The sequence below is a fragment of the Spea bombifrons genome, chromosome 2, assembly GCF_027358695.1.
Source record: "Spea bombifrons isolate aSpeBom1 chromosome 2, aSpeBom1.2.pri, whole genome shotgun sequence".
NCBI classification, from domain to species: Eukaryota; Metazoa; Chordata; class Amphibia; order Anura; family Pelobatidae; genus Spea; species Spea bombifrons.
The window spans coordinates 11724853-11746723 of record NC_071088.1 but is presented as its reverse complement, the minus strand read 5'-3'; the positions used below and the strand labels follow the sequence as shown (position 1 = coordinate 11746723).

At 33.9% G+C, this 21871-nt stretch overlaps 1 protein-coding gene across 3 annotated transcripts in view; it reads left to right on the top strand.

Moving 5' to 3' along the window:
- Nucleotides 1-20840, top strand: part of NCAM2 (neural cell adhesion molecule 2) — a 120758-nt gene extending 99918 nt beyond the window's left edge. Inside the window, exons 15-18 of one of the 3 annotated variants that reach the window (XM_053456844.1) lie at nt 383-563; nt 5968-6172; nt 15135-15251; nt 19878-20840. In XM_053456844.1, coding sequence (XP_053312819.1) covers nt 383-563; nt 5968-6172; nt 15135-15251; nt 19878-19989 — 615 coding nt within the window. In that variant the 3' untranslated portion in view covers nt 19990-20840. Of the gene's footprint in view, nt 1-382; nt 564-5967; nt 6173-8061; nt 8161-15134; nt 15252-19877 lie in introns of those variants that run through there. The other 2 variants (XM_053456845.1, XM_053456846.1) reach the window with 2 other exon arrangements.
- Nucleotides 20841-21871: the final 1031 nt, after the last annotated feature.

Here is a 21871-nt window from a genome sequence, read left to right as displayed (position 1 = left end):
GCGTCCAATAGTTTATTTAATTGACCAATCCATGGCTATAGACCTGCTACATTCTTTTAATTTGCACATTTTACAGCATCATGATATTTTTCCATACTGGCAAACAATGGCAGCCCTTACATACTAAAGGAGCAATCTTCATCTTTACTATTTTGTGATTTATATATTTTAAAAGAATTATTTGTAGAAGGTTTTGCTGGCATGGGGTTCCAGAACAAAAAGCAGAGCTATACACATGTCTTCTAGAAATATATTTTATTGGCACATTCTATGTTAAACTGATTGGAACACAAATTATTTTTTCAAACTAATGCTATGTTTTGTTGACCATTCTGTTATTATTTAAAACAGATTAATAAAGTTGGTTCTTTATCATTCACAGAAAGATAAAGAAGATCAATGGCTTGAAAAAAAAGTTCTAGGAAATAAAGACTACATTATTTTAGAACATCTACAGTGGAATATGGGATATGAAGTTCAAATAACTGCGACAAATAGGCTTGGTCATTCTGAACCAGCAACCTATGAATTTACAATGCCACCAAAACCTAATATTATTGCAGGTAAGCTCATGCATTGTATTTCATATATTTTTAGCCTTCCCAGAACAATGTAAATGAATACTTCAGTGCTACATTACGAAGAATAAAGGCTCAAACTGTACCCAATCCATTAAAAGAAACCTTAAGGAAGGTTATGGTTTCTATAGAAAGAAGTGCTAGGCAGAAATCTGCCCTTTGCTTCCAGACACACATTACTAGCATTAATACACTTCAACAAATAAGCTAAACATTAATAAAAATGGTATGTAACAATAAAATAAATGAGAGCAAAAATATTATTAGTTTTGGAGGAGCTACAAAGGTTTGGGGTTCCAATTGTTTTATGAAGGTAAAATGGCTGGCTTAACTCAAAACAACTCGGTCACCTTGCACAGCAATTCGGGTAATTTGACAAGTCGATGCTTTTCATAGCAACTCACTAGAAGTTGGCAGTCAATGCAACTTGAATTTAATTCTCGTTCATTTTGCAGCGAATAGACCACTTTAGTTAATAGCCAGTTGCTCGTTTTCAGCCAAAACAGTCACGATGACCTGAGAAACCGTTTTATTCTTCGGTTTTGCATGTGTTAAAACGTTATACTGGATTTCAATGTCTACAGAGGGAAGTGGTATCGATCAAGTTTGCAGTACTAATGAAAAATAAAACCATCTCTTAATTCGATTACTTTAAAGCACAAATAATAGACTATAAAGCTACATAAAATAATTTAAAAATGAACTCATCATGAAGGCTATGCAAACGCTGTCCAAAATACACTTTATTGTGCTCAAATTATGTACGGGGCAAGTGTGTGATATTAAGGGTCTGAGCTATTTCATGGTTTTACTTAATTATTTTTACATTTTGAATTATTAAAGAAAAAAAAAAACAATGACTTAAATAAAAAAATCCTATGTTAAATTATACTACAATATTGTCCAGTGACATTTTTTTTAAATCACACCCCAAAAGTTCAGTAATATACATTTTCTGTTAATACCCCTCTAGAATATAGCTCGTTTGAGCAGGGACCTCCTCACCTGTTGTTTCTGTAAGTCAAACTGTTATGTTATATAATACTTGTTACGTCCTGTCTACCCATTGTACAGCGCTACGGAATTTGATGGCGCTATATAAAACAATAAATAATATTTTTTTTACTCAATAACCTTTTAAACAGATGTATCAACTGAACAATATTTCAGTATTCAAGGTACTTAATACATTTGATGTAACAGTGAGAAAATATTTCTGTAAATGCTGTATTGTCCTATTTGTTCTCCCATGCTCCATAATATATTCTTAGGCCTTGCAAACACCTCTTGCTAGCTCAGTCCCTATAGTGGAGTGTCAAACCCTAAACACTACCAGTATAGCTCTTCTACATTATACAATATCACAAAAAGCATGCCAGGCATAGACATGAGGCTATCCTGAATCTAAGACAAGACCAAGGATCGATTAAGGTTTGCGTGTTTACATTAGGAAAAAATAGCAGACTAGATGGACCAAATGACTCTTACTTCTTGGATATAGCATTGACCTGAATGATGAACCTGGGAGAGAATGGTCCAAGATCAGGTCATTGGTCTTTTTACTAATAGCTCTATATATTCTATTCCCTGACCAGGATCCAGTCTCTTCAAGTTAATTGTACAGAGCCTTATAGTGGACAGCACTGAGGAATATAATAAATCAATAAACTATAATAATAAATCCTAATGGCCTCTGCAAAGAAATTAATCCATATTTATAAAAGGAAAACCTCGACAGAAGCCTTTGCACTTTGGCTAAATTGGGTATAGAATAGTTTTTTTAAACTAACATGGTTGTAGGTTTTTTCTTTGTTTCTATTGAGAGTGTTCATTTGAAATTTATAATGTTTACTATTTTAGTCCAATTTAAATTAAAAAAAAAAAGAATATCTGAGGTAGTATAAAGTGAATGGCATTTATCTTGTTGCTTTTCAAGATCTTTTTTCCTTTAGGAGATGTAGGTGTAAGTATTAAATCAATACGTTCAAGTTCAGTATTTATGGGGATTAACTGTGATAAGACTTTATTAATTCTTCACATGTCGCCGTCCATAGTCTCTGGAACAATTTCACAAATAGAAGACAAATCTTTGACCAGGATAGTAAAGCACATATCTTGCCAATGAGACAAATGTTCCGGGTATCAGTCTTTTATTAAGAGTTTTAGATCTTTGGCTCATCCATCCCTCTTTTGATTTTACCTTGAAACAAGAAAATAGCTGGCTGATATACATATTAGGTACATCAGAAGTGCTTTCAGATCATCCTTAAGGAATTAGTTAAGAATTCATTATAAACCATAGACTAGCTATAACATAACATACAGTTGGAAAGTATATTGAATACATGGTTCTGGGTAGGCTTAGGCAATTTATCCCCACATCATTTTTGTGATTTGTCCTTGGACAAAAGTTACAGTAAGATTTTAGATTAGTTGATGTATTATAAATATTTTTATTCAAAACTGACTTATAGACATATACTTTCTTAAACAAAAACACCTTATTATGATTTATTGTGACCAAAAGCACCATGACTTTTCATAAAGTGAAACAAGGATAGTAATGAGTTAAGTCCTAGTGCCCACACACACCTGAACTTATGGTGCGCTATTACATTACTAATACATATTATACATAGAAAAAAAGATGTACCCAAAAAGGGGTTAAATTACTGTTTACACCTTAATAAGGTCACTCTTTTTGCCCCTGTAAGATGTTAATTTGCAAATGTTTCCTGCGATGTAGCATTTTCTGTTTCTCCGCAAGCCTTATTAAGACACTTGGAAATGACGTGACTTGATAACATATCTGTGGGTCATTTGTCTATTTGGTATAGATATTCATAGCCTGGTTTACATCATGCACAAGCATACTGGGGTTTCCTGGAAACATCAAACTTTCTGTATATAAACCTGAAGGTTAGAGGATAGGAAATAATGAGGACACACTTGAACATCATTCTAGCTTAAGAAATAGCTAAATCGTTTTAGGACATAATCTTAAAAAAAAAGGAACACATAAGACTTGTGCATTTTAAACCGAAAGGGCAGGAAACAAAATCCATTGTATGAAAACAAATAAGCCAAAATAATAATAATAATTATTATTTTGGGCCTCGTGCACAGGTCTATAACATATTGAAAGGTATATTTATCTAAATTAAAAAAAATTGTAAATGCTAAATCTTTTCTTGTTAGATCTAATTATTTTTTTTTTTTACAAAACATCATTAATTGTATATTTGGAGTTTCTATTCCATACTGTTACTTTTTATTGAAACAAAGGTTTCTGATGGGAACCTAACATTCAGTAACTAATCATTAATTGTTTTGTATGTGATATTTATGATGCTTGATTTGTGTTGTAAATATTATATGTGTTAGATACATAGTAACAGTTACACAGTTATTAAGGATGAATAAAGACACAAGTCTTTGAAGGTTAACCCTGCTGTTTATCCAGACAAAGGAAAGAACACACCTTGAAGCAACGTCCAATTGGAACAAATTCCTTCCTGACATACAGCTGATTTCTCTCTGGGTCAGCAAGCTATAATCCTTTATTATAGCTTAAAGATAGATATATCTTTTTATGTTCTTTTTTAGCAGAAAGAATAACCTAGCCCATATTTTCGGGCACCTGTTGAATGTAATAGCACCACATATGTAGGTAGTTAGTTCCACAGCTTTATTGTTCTTACTGTAAATAACCCATTTGCTGCTTTAGCTAACAATTCCTTTCTTCAAGTTTGAATGTATGACCTATGTGTTCTTTGCACAGTTCTTTTAATAAGTCTGTAGCAGCAAACGTACACAAGTTGTATGGGAGTCCAACTCGCAAATTCCCTAAGGCCAAATTGCATTAGAACTTGCAAATATAGAAGAAAAAAAACGGTGTAATGAAGGAGGTTAAAATAATTAATAATACATACATTAAACAACCCTACTTACTCACCCTACTCCTAAACCTCCCTGGAGGGGGAATGACTCCATCCAGTCACCCTCTAGGTGCATTAGGTTGTCAACCAAATAGTCCCACTTGTAAAGCAAAAAGCTTAATTTGCCTTTTTAATGACCCATCCATCGGTAATCCATGAAGCTCTCAGTCCTTAGTATTCACATGCCCTTACCTGTAACACTCCCTCCACCTCTCTCTCATGTTGTGTTACATTGCCTCAGCCCTTTCCTCCGGTTGGAGTGACCACCTGCCACTACTGCCATCTGACTGGTCACATTGTTTTCCATTTCACTTCATTATGGGACATTGGATTGACTTCCTTAATTAGGGCCTGTCCTGCGACTCAAGATGTGCTTAATCATGTGGAGAGCCAGGTCTGTTCATTAAATTGCAAGAGTTTACAAGTTGGCAAAAATGAGCTTTCAGCAGCAAACTCACACACGTTGGACAAGAAGCCAACTCACCATTTCACTTAAGCCCAGGTGCACTCAATAAAGAGGTTCAATAAGTGTAGTTATATAATAAATGCAGTGGCCATATAGACAGTAGAGCTTATCAGTAAATGTATCATTTAAATCACAGAAATGCATTAACTTTCTTTCAGTATTGTGCTTTGCACAAAAACATTAGTCAGAGTTTAATCCAATTTTAAAAGTAATAGCTAGCCAATCATACAATATTTTTACATCTCATCTGTAAAATGGATCCCAATGTACTTTTCCCACATGCATATTCCTGTTTTTTTTTTTTTTTTTTAAACATAAACATATATAAAACACTTTATGGCTGTATATATAATAAAGCTTTGAATTATATTATTTTGGCATATTTTTGATAGGATTGCCATCAGTTTTCATTAGTTACTTTTCTTACAATTTACTCACTTGGCATCTTGCCAGCATGCATATTTATAGTACATCAAATTAGTGAATTCATTATATGAATTCCACACAGACCCCCCTGTGTTGCTACTTCTCATTACAGTCAGAAATCATAAGATGTTTCTGTCTTTCTTAAAGGGGATCTGTCACACGTTTTAGCAGGACTGTTCATTTTATAAAACATCGTAAACATTGTACCGTTTGTCTGAACATATCAGTGGAAACTGAGGTCGGTGGCACTGAGATGGACCAGCTTAACATTTTTCCCAGAGAAACCAACCTATAATACCGAAGTAGAGAAGCAAAAAAACACAAGCCACCGGCAAACTGAGAACTCTCTCTTAATAGTGAATGAACCAATTTGCATGGAAAAAAACAGGCATGACTTCTTCTTTAAAGATGGCCTCCATTCCATTTTTTTTTTCAAATGCCTCATGTTATGAAGCCTCTTAGAAAACCAGAATGTTGCTTCTATCTTATATGGGTAACGTTTGTTTTGTTTTTGGTTTTTGGTTTTTAAATGTGATTTAAAATGTTTTTCTCGTTGCAGATACTCTGTTCAGCGGGCTTGGAGTTGGAGCGGTCATTGGCTTAGCAGTAGCAGCCATTCTCCTTATACTTGTGGTGACTGATGTCAGTTGCTTCTTCATGAGACAATGTGGCTTACTCATGTGTATCACCAGGAGGATTTGTGGCAAAAAGACGGGTTCCAGCGCAAAAAGCAAAGAACTAGAAGAAGGGAAAGCTGCTTACTTGTGAGTAAATCATACTGCTGCTCAGTAGCTGATAAGAAAAACATATATATTTACAGATTTCTGAAATGTATGTGTGAGTATATATATATATATATATATATATATATATATATACTACCGTTCAAAAGCTTGGGGTCACTTAGAAATTTCTATGTTTTTGAAAATACAGCAAATTTTGTCCATTAAAATAACATAAAATGGATCAGAAATGCAGCGACGTTAATGTTTTAAATGACTGTTGTAGCTGGAAACAGCTGATTTATAATGGAATATAAAAGATGTACAGAGGCCCTTTATCACTCCCATCACTCCTGTGCTTCAACGGCACGCTGTATTTGCTAATCCAAGTTTAAGTTTAAAAGTCTAATTGATCATTAGAAAACCCTTTTGCAATTATGTTAGCGCATACAAGACCCCAAACTTTTGAACATTAGTGAATATGTGTTCTATATTTGTTCATATCTTTATAATCCCGGTGCCGCGAATCAGATTATTAGTCACATAGTCTAGAACCGAATATTTCATACTGTGCCCTGATTTCATTATTAGTTAGTACTTTTATTTTAACTATTTCATGGTACTAATCAGCATTAAGAATGTCTTCAGGATTAGTAGCTTGGTTAATCGATGAAAGTGTGTCACAAACATAGACATTACTGTTATTGTCCAGAAAGCTGTCATCATCATTGATATCTAAGAAGTATTCTCTAATGTGTACGAAAAAAATCTCGGTAACTTAGTTTAAAAAACATATTTATTTTGCAGTTTTAAGTATTCACATGTTTGTGTAGCCAGCTGATGTACATGTCTTTGGTTTTATAGTTCTACCTTACCCTGATGCCTTTTCATACAAATAGGAAAATATATACTTTGAATATATATATTCTGCGGGTTACTAGGAAATTTCATATTTTTTAACCACATTCAAGATAAGAAGGTAGTCAATATATGAGTATTCATTAGCAAATGCAGGGATAAGTAAAGTAGAACACTGAGATATTATTAATAAATACTGCTATTTAAATACATGGGTTCCTTTCTTGACTAGTGTTAACACTACTGTCTGCTGTTACTCTAGAAACATATACTTTCTAACTTATTGACATGATTAAAATACTCAAATAATTTCACCTTCATGTTTACTGCAGGAAATAAAATGTACAATTAGACATGTGTAGTTGCATATAATATAGAGTCAATGACGGGGATAGGTAATTGGAACATAGAAACATAAAATTTGAGAAAGAAGAACCATTCGGCCCATTTTTCCTGCTGCGAGGATACAAACCTTAATGGGTCCGTGGTCTTTTCTTAGATTTAGAATAGCTATATGCCTATCCCATGCATGTATAAATGTCTACTAACCTCTTAGTAAATAGCAATCCTCAAATTGCGCTGAAAAAATAGACATATATTGGGCCACATTCACGATCTGTAATAAAATGTATCACTGTTATCTTATTTTTCCCATTACAACCTATGAAAGGATTGCTATTCATTTACTAATAACTAATAACCAATATATGATTTACCTTTAGCATTGAATCTTGCCCAAGATGGGGATTTTAGGTGGTAACCCCACTATTGTATGCTATGTTTCAAACCATATACATAAAATAATAATATGAGAAGAACATTTGCTGTATAGATATATCGGCGGAAGAGAAGGTTGTGTCAGATATGAATTTAGTTGTCTACAGGAACACCAGAGTGTTAAATTATATTTTAATAGAATGATTGACAGGTATTCTTATTATATCGTACATACAAAGCAATGGACGTTTAGGTATTTCTGTTTTGCTAGACGACAAATAATGCTCTCAATATTAAAGGCTTGAATATTTGTGTAAAGAAAAGAAGCACAATGTAGATGATGCATTTTTTTGCAGAGTATACTGGAGCAAGTAGGGACGGATGAAATCTCTTGTGCCGAAATGAAAAAAAGTGTACGGTCTTTTTTGAAAGTTTACAAGAAACCATTGAGCCAACATTTTCGTTTTCAAGTACCCAGATGCACAAGTGACTGCATTTCTCTGGTCTCTTTACAATGAGCCATAAATTGCTATTCACATATGCAAGAAGTGGGATATTGCCCTATTTCATTATAACAATATTTTAAATATGTATCCTTCAGTTTAATTCAAAAATATGTCACAGAAAAGTGAGAAATGACTATGGAATGTTTCTACATATTCTATCCTCAATGAGCTATTGGAACAAGTGATTAATATTAATACAAGTTAATCCTCAATGATTACAATATATCTCAGGGTCCACAATTCCACCCAACTCTTGTATTTGAAACAGTCACATGGCAGCCACCGGTAAAACTGAAGTTGACTAAGAACCCCTGAAGAGAACCGGATGAAGCCTACTAACTGAAGAAACATGCTCTGTGATAGCATCAACGTCATCATTCCCATAGTAAAGGAGTACATTTGGAATGTTGTTAAAAATAGCTTTTTATTCAGTTTTTCATTTTGGATGCTGGAAACACAATACAGAAAGGCATATCATGTGTGCACTACTAGTTCTGCTGTTAGTCCCAATATCCCTCACCTAATGAAAGAGGAGTCTTCTATATCATATAGTTTGAACACCATCTGTACAATTATACTTAAGGGTACTATTCAAGAGTGCATCTGATTTGGAAGAGATCAAGATGGCTACACTTCTTTCTCCTTCAATATTCAGTTGATGGATTTTGACCGCATACATGCCGAGACTGTATAAAAACCACAATATCTGGATTATAAACTACAATTACCACCAGTCCTGGTATATCTTGTTGAGTCCATCATCCGTAAACATATAGTTCACTTGACATGAATAACCTACAATAATATTGGCCCACAAGGCAACCCTTTTTACTTTTCCAGCTGAAGACCATAATTACAGAATCACTAATGTATGTGGAGTTCTGCTGTGGCGAGGGCCTGATTAAAGAGTAGCTTCTTATCTTTCCGTACTTTTAAAGGAACTTTTGTATAGGTGAGGGATCTAGAACACCACATCATTACATTACCGATCTTGGAAAACAGTGGAGGGCAACAATATTTCACTGTATAATTATGATCAGAAGCTCTATCATTTCTTGATAACCAATTTAGGCTTTGCAAAGCTCTGTAAATGCACAGCCCCCCAGGAAGAGCCTCCCTTCTACGTTACTACTTTGTATTTATCACCAGACCTCTGTGTTCTCAACTCCACCTGCACGATGCTAATCAGCTTCTGGTGACTTCTATTAGTTCTTTTACTTTTGAACCAATCATTATTTTACACAGAACAGCAGTATGATAGATTTCGTAGACTGTCCTTGCTTTACAAAATTATTGTCACATTCCCAACCTTTAATGGATTGGATATGGGAGCCACATGTTTATTGATTATGTTATATTCCATGCAAATATATCCATCCTTTTGCTGGTAAATTGATCTCTGTTGTTTTTAATGTTGGTTATCATGTTTTGGTTATCATGTTGGACTTTGAGCCACATGTATTTTACGCCGGCTTATTTCATTGGAGGAGCCACCCAGAACACACACATACACTATGATACTCCACTCAAGTCTGATCTTAATAATATTTGGACTCACCTTAATAATTGAGTGTTACTTGTTCTCGTATGATGATGTATCACATTTGGTATTTCGCTTAGCTGTATAGAGTAATGTTTCTAGATCTTTGATGAAAAACATTTATTATTTTATCCTTATATCGGGAGCTACAAATTATTTTAATACTCCTCTCAAATTGATTGTTAATCATGGTATTCTCTTTGTGGGTAATAAAAGAACTGCCTTCAACAGAACTTCACTAACAGTAAGAACATAGCATAAAACTGCTAAAATAGCCAACTGCGAACCTGTATGCATTTTCTGGAGTATCAAATGCTATTGATGGGAGAAAAATGCCCCCTAACAACATCTTTTTATACATCTCTAAAATATGGGTATTCTTTTCTTGTTTTTTTTTCTTTTAAAATAGTTGTGTCAGGTACACGTTATATTTAAAACTATGGTATATCATTTGTTTTATTACTTTTTTATTGTATATAAAGAAAACTATATTACATGGAATATGAATGTATATTCTTTACTGTATGCGTGCATATATGTATTTTGCTTTTATTATCTGTGGAATTTATGTGACTGTTAAAACTAACGAGACTTTAACTTTAAAATGTGAAATCAGTCCAATAAATGTGTTAAATATTGATACATATTGTAGATTGTGTTTAATGTGTAGGTTCTAATCAAGGATAGACATGGACATAATTCATGGTGGACATTTTCACAGATGCTGGACAGCGAAGGACACTATCATTTTTTAATTTAAAATTATAGTAAATAGTACCCCTGGGTTAAAATGTTTTAGAGTGAATTGTTTTATATACTTTAGAGTCCCTTAGCCCTTGCAGCCACAAATGTACCTGCCCTTGAACACATTTTCCCTAACACACACTTTCAAAACATAAACACACTTTCTTTCTCCCCTTTCTAATGATATCTCTCCTTTCTCCCCATCACTTCCTTTTATTATTAGCTCCAATCTTTCTATTTATCTCACCCCTTTCTCTCTCTCTCTCCTCTTTCTCCTTATCTCTTCCTTTATGTTTAATCTCTCTCACCTTTATCTCTCTTCTTTTTTCTTTATCTCTCATCCTTATTATCTCTCCTTTTTCTCTTTAGATCCCCAATTTCCCACTGTTTCTCCCCTTTCCATCAATCTTTCCACTTTCTCTTTCTCTCCCCCTTCCTCATTATCTTTTTACTTTCTCATTATCTCTCACCTTTATCTGTGTTAGTGTGCAAGGTCTGTTCCTACAGACCTGGTTCAGTGCTCTTTTATGGTACACACAGCTTCAGCGTTGAGTGGCGACATATGACATCATATCCTGGCACTTAGCATCAAATATCAGCATACTGAAATAGAGATCTGTAGAACCTCTCAGGATAGGATGCCAATACCTCTTCCTAGCAATGTGTGGGGTGGGACTAGCTTCAGATAGCGTACATTAGCAGGAAATGTAAAGTCGGCTGAGAGAGGATATGGCCAAATGTTGCTCCTGCGCCTGGAGAAAGAGGAGAGATGACGTGGAGACTGGGAGACCCAGGGTAACAGCTCTTTATCTGTTGACTCTAGGTCAAACCCAGAGCTCCAAGGTATGCAACTAATCTTACAGTAAATAATTATAAGTTGTAGGTTACAGTTATGTGATAGTTTCGTGAATATAACCCAGAATAGTGTGATATTTTGGGTGGTTTCTTGTGAAAACTTCTCTTGATGAATAGCACTTGAGATCCAGACCCGATCAAAATGCAATCATATCTTATATAAAATAGAAAGTTTCTTAAGTAAGTAAAATATTAGAGGAGGATAGCGTAAATATGAGTATAAACATTTTGCAAATGAAACCATAAAAACAATGTGAGTAATGTTAAACTAATGGAACTCGGAAATTTACATAAGATTTACGTAAGATTTAGAAAATCAAACAGAAAACAGAAGTTTTACAAATGGTAGAGGATGTTTGTATAAGACAAAATCAATTTACTTTTTATAATGAACCGTATGGAGAAATGTAATTAGTAATGCAGCGCAGGGACTGTTATGATATCTTTACACTTAGTTGGTATTCTCCGCTTATAGTAAAAGCACTAAAAAGATACAGGCGTTATTTAGCTCTGTACTAAACATACATACATACATACATACATACATACATATGACTATACACATAAGAGAAATAATAGGAGTGGAGTTAGTATTTAAGTATCTTCTTCCTTCCTCCGTGAGACCCCATAAGTATGAGCACATATGTCTGGTCTTCCTAATCTTGGTGTCTATAGATCCTTATTACATTGGGCATTTTTTTTATTCTTATGAACACGATATCAATCTATTCTTGGAAATGTAGACATTGCTTTGCTATGTTCAGTGTACACAATTGCAAATTTTTGTAATTCTCAGAAAGATTTTTTGGGGGGAGATTAAGCAAAAATAAAACAATGTACAATTGTTATTTACAAGAACAATTTGATATCATTTAATTCATGCCTAAAACCATCTGGCGGCCACAGGCACATTTATCAAGCAGAAAGTAAACATGTTTGAATGACATAGAATACACGCAAAAGGATAACTGGTTTCGGAAAAATGCAAATGTTGACTAGAGAGAATACGTCTTTTCATAGAAAAAGCTATGCCTGTTGCTTTTTTTTAAAAAAAACAAGAAGTATATTTTTTCTAACAAATCCATGTAGTGGGAAATGGTATTAAATCAGTTGCTCACTGCTGAGCGACATAGTAACATAGCAACTTTTGGTTGAAACAAAAAAGCTCATCAAGTTCAACTTTGCTGTTGATAAAGAAGAAGGCACAAAACAACAACAAACACATTGAAGCGATTTCCACTTCCAAATTCCTTCTTGGCTCTAAAATAGCAATCGGATTTCTATCTAGGTCAAAAAGCTGTAAATTACCCTCCTTATAACCAATTATATCACTGTATATATTCCAGTATATTCACATCATATACCAAAAACATCATATTTAAAGGCATCTATTGAGTTTGACAGCACGATGTGAATTCCGCACCTTTATTCCTTACTGTGAAGAACCCTTTTTGCTGCTTTAAGTGAAAATTCCTTTCTTCAAGTATCATTTTAACTATACTTTTCTCCTGTTTCTTCAAGTATGAAAGCATGACCTCCAGTTCTTTGTGCAGACCTACTAATATATAGGTCATATGGGCTGGCTGGTTTTGTCCCATATGTATAATGATGTCATATTATAAAACAAATAATGTTTTAGCTTTAACAGATAATCATGACATCCAGAGGTATATTTAGGCTGGGCGGCTACCCTCGATCTGGTTACATGGGATCTCCACATCCTGCCCATTAAGTAAGTGGGGCAACGCAGAGCCTGATGGGCCAATAGAGCAATCATCTCCTGGGTTTTATTTTAACCCGTACACATCTTCACATTTTTATTTTGTTTATGGAATAGTAATATGTAAGGTTTGGAAAAAAGTGACACAGAACCATTTAAGTTAATTTTTTATATATTTTATTTCAAAGTACAATGTAAATTTTTGTGCAGATTCTTGTTCATTTGAACGTTATGCACATATCAAAAAAAAAATAACCAGCAGGGTACAGTTAATACATTACATTAAGTATCACATCAATTGAATATTCATAGATACAGCACATTTATTCTCTACAGAAATTCAGAAAAGAAAAACATTTAACACGTTGTTGGAGTTATCCGAAAGAAAATGCTATTAAAAATATTTGAGCTTATTTTGGCATCTCATGAATCATGAATGCCTTAAAGCGACTGTTGTTCCCTCAAAGAAGTTACATTTATGAGGCCATATTGTGATAAAGCTTGGAATGTTTTGAAGCTAATATGATCCACAGTAAAAAGTAAGCAAATGTAAGCAATGTAAAAAAATTATAGCTTAGAGAACTGGAGATCCTGAATAAGCACACTTATAATATTGTTGTGGGACACCTCCTTAGGATATTGGTATGCAAGGTTCATACGGGGGAACTCATTGCTTCTACGACAGTGATGGTCCCTGAGTCATTATTTTCTTTTAGACTGCAACTACTTATTCTTATAAAGTGCCTCTTATGCGGAAATAGGCAAAGTCTTTACTAAGAACATTATCTTCAGGTACTTCTCAACATCTCATGCCCACGTTGTTTCTCCATGTCTTCCACCTCTTATACTCATGATTTAATAAACTGCATAATTTGATGAAATGTAGGTAAGCCTTGAGCCTTTTTAACTTATTTTCCCAATATTTTTTTAACGTGTTAGTGTAATATTAAACTTTAAACAATACTGTATTCTAGCATAGTGAGGTATGATTTCAGAATGGGACTCATGGAGCTTTACCACAGTAGAAAACAAATTAATTGTATAGCCGCTCAAAGAATAATGATGAATTGTGGCAATAACATGGATTTTCCAATAAGAAATTATTATGATCCCTTTACTTGAATTGTTTATGCATTATTTGCCATCATAAAACATTCTCCTTTGCCATCTCATAGGGTTTGGAATGGAATGATAATAGTAGTGGGATAATAGAAAATTCATAGGACAGAAGGTTCCCAATAGCCTTGACCTCTTATTAATATGTACAGGACCAGGGATCCCCTCCTCCACTTTCTATATTTTTTTCAATAATAAGACAGGCTGAGAATAAATATGCATTGATGCATTTAATAGAAAAAGCCCAACATTGTTCACATAGCCGTTAATAAAGCACAGTACAAGTTATTAGGGTCAGAGGTTTAGATGTGATGTAAAGAAGTTTTACTTTACAGAGAGAATGGTAAATAAATGTAACAGCCTCCCAGTAGAAATGATAGCGGATAATACAGTGCATGGGATGAGCATAAATCTAAGACAAAACCAAAGACTGATTAATGTCCGAATCTCTATATCAGGAAAAAGGGGGCAGACTAGATGGTCCAAATTGTTCTTATCTGCCCACAAATTCTATGTTTCTATGTAATCAGGGTATCAAGTGCTGCTTGCTTCTAAGGCATATTTCATAAACATAGAAAACCAGGATGCTACGTCGGTGCTTTTCCCTATATTGATAATGAATGTATATATTCTATGGTGCTTGTCTCTTATAGAGACCACCGAGCAGTTGAGAAGCCATCTTATAATTTATAGATGGCGTAGTTCCTATGTGAATTGAAGGTTATGTCTTCAACGCTAAAGGGCTTAAAGGAAGACTTACTATATGTATCTATGAGGATTAGTTGAATTGTTATAATGTCATTACTTTGAGGATAATGTTCCTCTGGACTCTATGGTAGCTATAGAATTAAGAATATGGCATTTTATGCCCAAAGTGTATATACAGAGAAAAAAAAATAAAAAAATAAAAATAATAACATAATTTCAGGCATGTTTAATATCTTGTAGGAAAGATGGATCAAAAGAACCAATAGTAGAAATGAGAACAGAGGATGAAAGAATTACTAATCATGATGGAAGTCCTGTAAATGAGCCCAATGAAACAACTCCACTTACAGAACCAGAGTATGTATACTTTTGTTTTGTGGCTTTCTTTAAAAGTTCTATGTCACACAAAAGAGGGGATAGTTGACTTGTAGATGAACCTTATAGTGTTTTATTAGAGTCAAACTTTAGGCCAGCTTTTGAAATTCTTCATGGTGAAGATGAAGTGGGTCAATTTTAGGGGGTTTAAAAAGTTTTATTAAGGGCCCTTTTGTAACACAAGTAATAAAAAAAATAATATTCTGCATATACTATCTATGATTGGCCATTTGTTTTAATGCGTTACTAACACACAGGAGCTGTCCATTATAAACCCACATTTTGTATGAGACATGGAAGCAGCCATCTTAACTTCCTGATTCTGCACAAATAATTCTTCCCATGAAGATATCATTCTCCTGTTCTAAAGTTTCTGTTCAGTCAGTCGTACGAACTGGCTGAGTTGAAATTGGTTAGATATGCTAGTTTTTCATACATTTTTGTATGTTTTTTCCCAGTAAGGTCTCAATTTTCAGGCACTGTCTCACGTATTTGCCCCATAATCCTGTTTTTTCAGGCAGGGGAATCATGGCTGACCGGCCCAGGGACCTGTAAAATCACTTGAGGCGTATCCGATGCCCCCTCCAATTTATGACCCATCCCCTTCCCACCTCTAGCCACTCTATCTAACAATTAGGATACCTGAAATATTAAAGGGTATGGTTTGCCACATTATGAAATATTTCCAAGCCTCAATTAATATAGTCAATTATTTAAGGGCCCCCGGCACTCTGCTCAAAGTGAGAGGTACTCATCTGTCATGTAATGCGGCAATCCATGATGTCACAGGACTCGGATTGCAACTCAGTTAGCTACAGGCTACAATAAACATACAGGAGGGAAGTGGAGGATGTGTTAAGTACTGTACCTGTGTATGTATGTGTATGTGTGTGTATGTAAGTATGTACTGTATGTGTATATGTACATACTGTATGTTTATGTATATATATAATATACATACAAAAAGCGGAAAGAAGATAGAAAAGGTGAGGAAGAAAACATCCGCAGGTGAAGTACAAAAAATAGATAGGGCATAAGAAATTACCAAAGAGAGAGGAAAGAAAAGAACAGAGAGAAAAAACGCAAGAGGTGGAAAAAGGGGATAAAAGAGCCTGCTAAAGCCAGGAAACCCAGAGAAGGGGTTCTGTGTAATTGCTCCTGGGCCCAAAGCTCCTTAATCTGGCCTTGTGCTGTAAAATGGGAAACAAGATACATTGGGTGGGGTATATTAGGCAGCAAGTGAACATTTTGTCCTCAAAGTTGAAGCAGGAAAAATGGGAAAGTGTAAGGATCTGAGCGACTTTGACAAGGGCCAAATTGTGATGTCTAGATGACTGGGTCAGAGCATCTCCAAATCTACAGCTCAAAAATAAAAAATCCAAGGAAGGAAAAGTTGTGAACCGGCGACAGGGTGGTCAAGGCTCATTGATGTGCGGGTGAATGCTGGACTGTGTAGTCAAATGCATCAGATGAGCTACTGTAACTCAAATTGTTCAAATGACAATGCTGATTCTGATAGAAAGGTGTCAGAACATTTAGTGCATTGCAATTTGTTGTGTATGGGGCTGCGTAGCCGCAGACCAGTCAGGGAGCCCATGCTGACCCCTGTCCACTGCGAAAGATCCTACAATGGGCAAGTGAGCATAAGAACTGGACCACAGAGCAATGAAAGAAGTTGGCTGGTCTGATGAATCCTGTTTTCTTTTACATCATGTGAATGGCCGGGTGCGTCGTTTACCTGGAGAACACATGGCAGCAGGATGCATCCATGGGGGCCGCACCTCACAACTTACAGGACTTAAAGGATCTGCTGCTAACATCTTGGTGCAGATACCACAGCGCACCTTCAGAGGTCTACTGGAGTCAATGTGTCGACGGGTCAGGGCTGTTTTGGTGGCAAAAGGGGGACCTACACAATATTAGGCAGGTGATCATAATGTTATGGCTGATATATACTGGTGGTCGGTCTTCAAAATAAAATAAAACACTGAAGGTATCATCTTTACTAATTTTTCATACTAATATTATTTACATGCAGCCTGTTTTTTTTATACTAAAGATGCTTTATGCAACCTGCAGAAAAACTTTGTTTAATTTCGCCACCAGGGAAAATGTATGTGTTTTAGGTCCATCTGTCTGCCGTTATAAATGTTTACAAATAACATACATGACATAGCAGTAACATGGATAGAGAAAAATATAGTGCCTAGACAGACTATTTATATTATTTTAAGTGATTTATTAAAAATAAATTATTATAAATGTAAACCATTATATATAAAAAAAAATTCTGTTTAAATAAGTATAAAAAAAATTCTTTGTCTGATTTTTAAACACATTAATAATATACAGAGAAAAACAATTTCTGTTAAATAATTTCTATTTTTAAAAGCTCCAGAATTGAAAGTATCCTGAAATAAAACACACTTACAAGTAGCATATATTTATATTTACAATTTATAAAGGCAAAAAAATATTCATTCAGATTTATTCCCCTAATGTTCATTTTTAGCTTTTAATGATTCCCTTAATCAAATGAATAAAAAGACCTCATATCATATGAAATGATGTGCACTATAAAATATTTTGTAATTTAAATTGCATAATATCTTTAATTTACAAAGCTGTGTCAGCTGTTTTACAACTTTAGGGTATTAAATACTTGAATGCATATTGTAAATAGAGGATATTTTCCTGCAAGCAGTTTTATTACTTTCATTTAAATTCCAAACAATTATATTTTAAACTGCACCCCTTACAATATTCCACCATCTTATAGTAAATAGTATTGACAGTATTATTTTTCTATTTTTATTTTTCTGCGATATCCTTTTGATGAAAGTGTCTATATCTTTAGAGTCACTTATAGGTAGATAATGATGAATATGGATCAAGAATAGAAAGGTTAGGTAGAAGGGTTGAACTTGATGGACTTAGGTCTTTTTAACCTTATGAACTATGTGTTGAATAATTCACTGCCTAGATGTGGGTTGTGGAGCATCGGATGTGATTCTTTCAGTAGATGACCCCTTTGTTGATATTCTGATGACATAAATAAAATAATTCTGTAAATGTCCCTTTCCTATTTGCCTCATCATTAATATATCCTATATTAGAAGGTGGATGGTAGAGTATTGTGAGATAGGAGCAGAGATACGGGGGGACTTAATGTAGTTAATAAATCTAAGTAAGGGTGAACAGTTAGAATTTGGTTTTTGAGGTTATGGGGAGCCAGTGGAGGGACACAGTAGGGCAGCAGATGAAGAGCAAACTAAGAGAATTAGTCTGGCAAAGAATAGATTTTAGTGTATCTAACTTGATCTATTGAATCTGATTAAATTTGAGAAATAAAAGATACAATTTTAGGAAAAACTTGACCTTCCAGATTAATTCTTTTACAGCAGGAATGGTATAGCAATCAAACGTCATATGCGAAGAAGAATATTAAAATGTTTAAGGAATGTTTTGCGGTCAACAAGATTAAAACCATTTTATACTACAATTTGCATTTTGCACAATAACTATGCTTATTTGTAGTAGGAAAACGAGACAGGTTCCTAATGGCAAAATTCATCTTGGAGAAAGAAACCCCCCCAAAATGTAATAAAAAGATTTCAAATGCAGAATTAGATTCAATTTCAATTAAAGAGCACAAAGGAAATTGTAATGGTAACGGCAATTAATTCTGTTGTACCCCATAGGGCATTGTGATGGCATCATCACAGATAATGTAATATAAACATCACACTATATCTGATAACATTCACATATTTTCTCCTTTATTATTATTTCATTTGGTTCCCTTTATGATGAATCTTGAATGACTGTTGTTTGTGCCACAATAAGTATATCTGAATTACTGACAATGTAGTTATAAGTAACTGAAACACATTTTATAAGATAGCAGCAAGTAGCCATGGAGATGCCGGAATAAACTTATTTCTGTATTTCCGTAGGATTTGCTGACGTTACAATGCAATAGAATTTATGCATCTGCTAATGACAGTAGAATCCAAATCATTTTGTAGTAGAGTGTACTAGAACTGAAGTGTCTGCTACCGTAATGGACCAGTTGAAGTAGTAATTATGGTTTTACAACTTGAAACAGATCCTACAACATGTTTCTGTGCGCTTGTATATAAACCAGTGTCTCTGTAATGCTTGTATAGACTGAGATAGACAAATAATTCATCGTCTTGCATGACGAGGCATACATATCGTTTGAAGAGAATGAGGACAGCATGCAAATCCAATGCCAGGTTTCTATATCTACACGAGATAGCATTCATTTGTCTGGACTGCTTACCCATTGAATGTTATGTTGAAATTAAATTAATTTCTCTTGTAGCATACAAGTTTCATTCACAATTTCTGAAAACATATGAAATCTCTGTAATGGATTAGTGTGCTTTAGCTGGGTGAACTGAAACGGACTGGTGAACCCAATGTTGGGCTTTGCTTAGCTCATCAAGAATGGGAGGGTATGAACCGGGACAAGCTAATTCTTCTCTTACTAGATAGTAGCAATCTAGTTCAACAATTCATGTGTGCTATTCATTGTACATTGATAAAATGATGATGGATTTTCTCTTTTCTGTTCATTTTTAGGAAGCTGCTTTTGAAAGAAGAAAACGGCAAAGAAGCTCTGAGCGCGGAAACAATTGAAATCAAAATATCAAATGACATCATTCAGACGAAAGAAAGCGACAGCAAAGCATAGCATGGAAAAAGTCTCAACCTTTAAGGGAAACCTACGACGTGACCCCCTATATAAATGCTCTGCTGCAGACAATTATTAGCTAATATTAGCTTCAATTGTCGGTACAAGTGTCCATATCTGAACTACTCACATCTACTGTACTCTTTGGTTTTGTTGATAAATTTAGTTTGTCTGACTGATAACAATATAAATGTATAAAGTTGGGAAATGACTGCAAAAATTCTTTAATTTATTATAAAATAAAGTGTTCTATTTATAAAAGATCTTCTTTTTCCTCGTTACAAAAAAAATGCGTCCAGTGTTTGGCAATGATGCTGTAATATATAATGCATACTATTTCACATGTATTGCTTGTTCGGTCACTCTTAATTATTATTCGTGGTTTTTCTTTTTACCGATAATTTCATGAAAAAATATTTCATGTGTTGTAAATAAAAAAAAAAAAAAAAAAAAAACAGAAATATAATCTATACCTATAAAAATTGAAACTGACCATGATGGGCTATACAATGTATGGATTTGTTTTATTAGACATCATAGAAAACTGAAATTATTTTACTTATCAAAATTATTTTCATATCCTTTCCTCGGAATTTGATTTTAGATGAATTTACCATACAGTACAGGATCTCCACTATAAATATGTGAATTTACCGGACTTTCCAGCTAAAATTATGGATATTTGTTCACGATTGATTTTAACATTATATAGACTTCCAAGACAAGCCAAGATCTCTGTCTACTAATACACTATTTTTTTTCTATGGTATATATTTCTAAAAATGTTTAGGCAAATGCATTCCATGTTAATTAATTGTAATTTGTTTAGGAAATAAACCAATTTATGTAGATTATTCGTTATGCAACTTCTTAGCATTTGTATAAAGAAAAATAATAATTGTGAACAGATAAAGGATTAACAGGAAAATAATAATTGTTGTGACGTTTATACAAAATTATTATTAATTATTATTAGTACTCCCAACAATTAACTTTTAATGTATAAGTACAGGTAGCTCTTCAGTAGCATAGGTGACTTTAACTAAAGGCACAGAGTGGGTCATCTGAACTCAGCAAATTGTTAAGAAACAATTCTAAGACGTTCTAAGCTCAGTGCTAGAACATTGAGAACGTTTTTCTCGTTTTTTTCTTCCAATAGTGGAATTTTGTGTATTTTTTAGTGGTATCTTTTGTATCATCTTTAGGTTGTTTATTTAAGGATATCCTTGCTTAAACACATGTACAGTCAAAAATACATTAATTGGGATTATTCATTTTTTATTACTTTTAAAGGCGTCTATGTCCCCCATGTTTAGCAAAAAATAGAAAAGTTACTTTCCAACAAGTATTTATCAATTTTGTCTTCTATCAATGTTATTTTTTTGTTCCTTTTCAAAAATAATGTTAATAGGTATACCCAAGATGTAAATTCATTATAGATTTATTATAGTAGTTATGATTTTATAAAATATTTGTTTTATTTGTCAGTGGTGTTGCTTAAACATCTGTGCAAAAATAACCACCAAACTATAACTTGGAAGACATCTTATGAAGTCGTAATAAAAATTATTAATCAGGATTTCCACTGGTAATGCTCCAAATGAATTATTGACCAACACAGGGTATACAGATATTTAAAGTTCTTAACAACAACTGACGAAATTGTTTTTGTTTTTTTTAAATTATGTCCTTGCAATACCAAAAAATGAAACACTTATCCAAAGATCAAATATCATAGGGATTTCTAAATTAAATAAATTAACCATTTAAACAACCGTAAATGTGTTGTTATGGTCATATAATGGGCTTAGTTTTATGTCTCGTCTAAGTTTTTTTTTTTTTATAAATTGGTGAAAATGCATGGTTTAACTTAATGACTCAA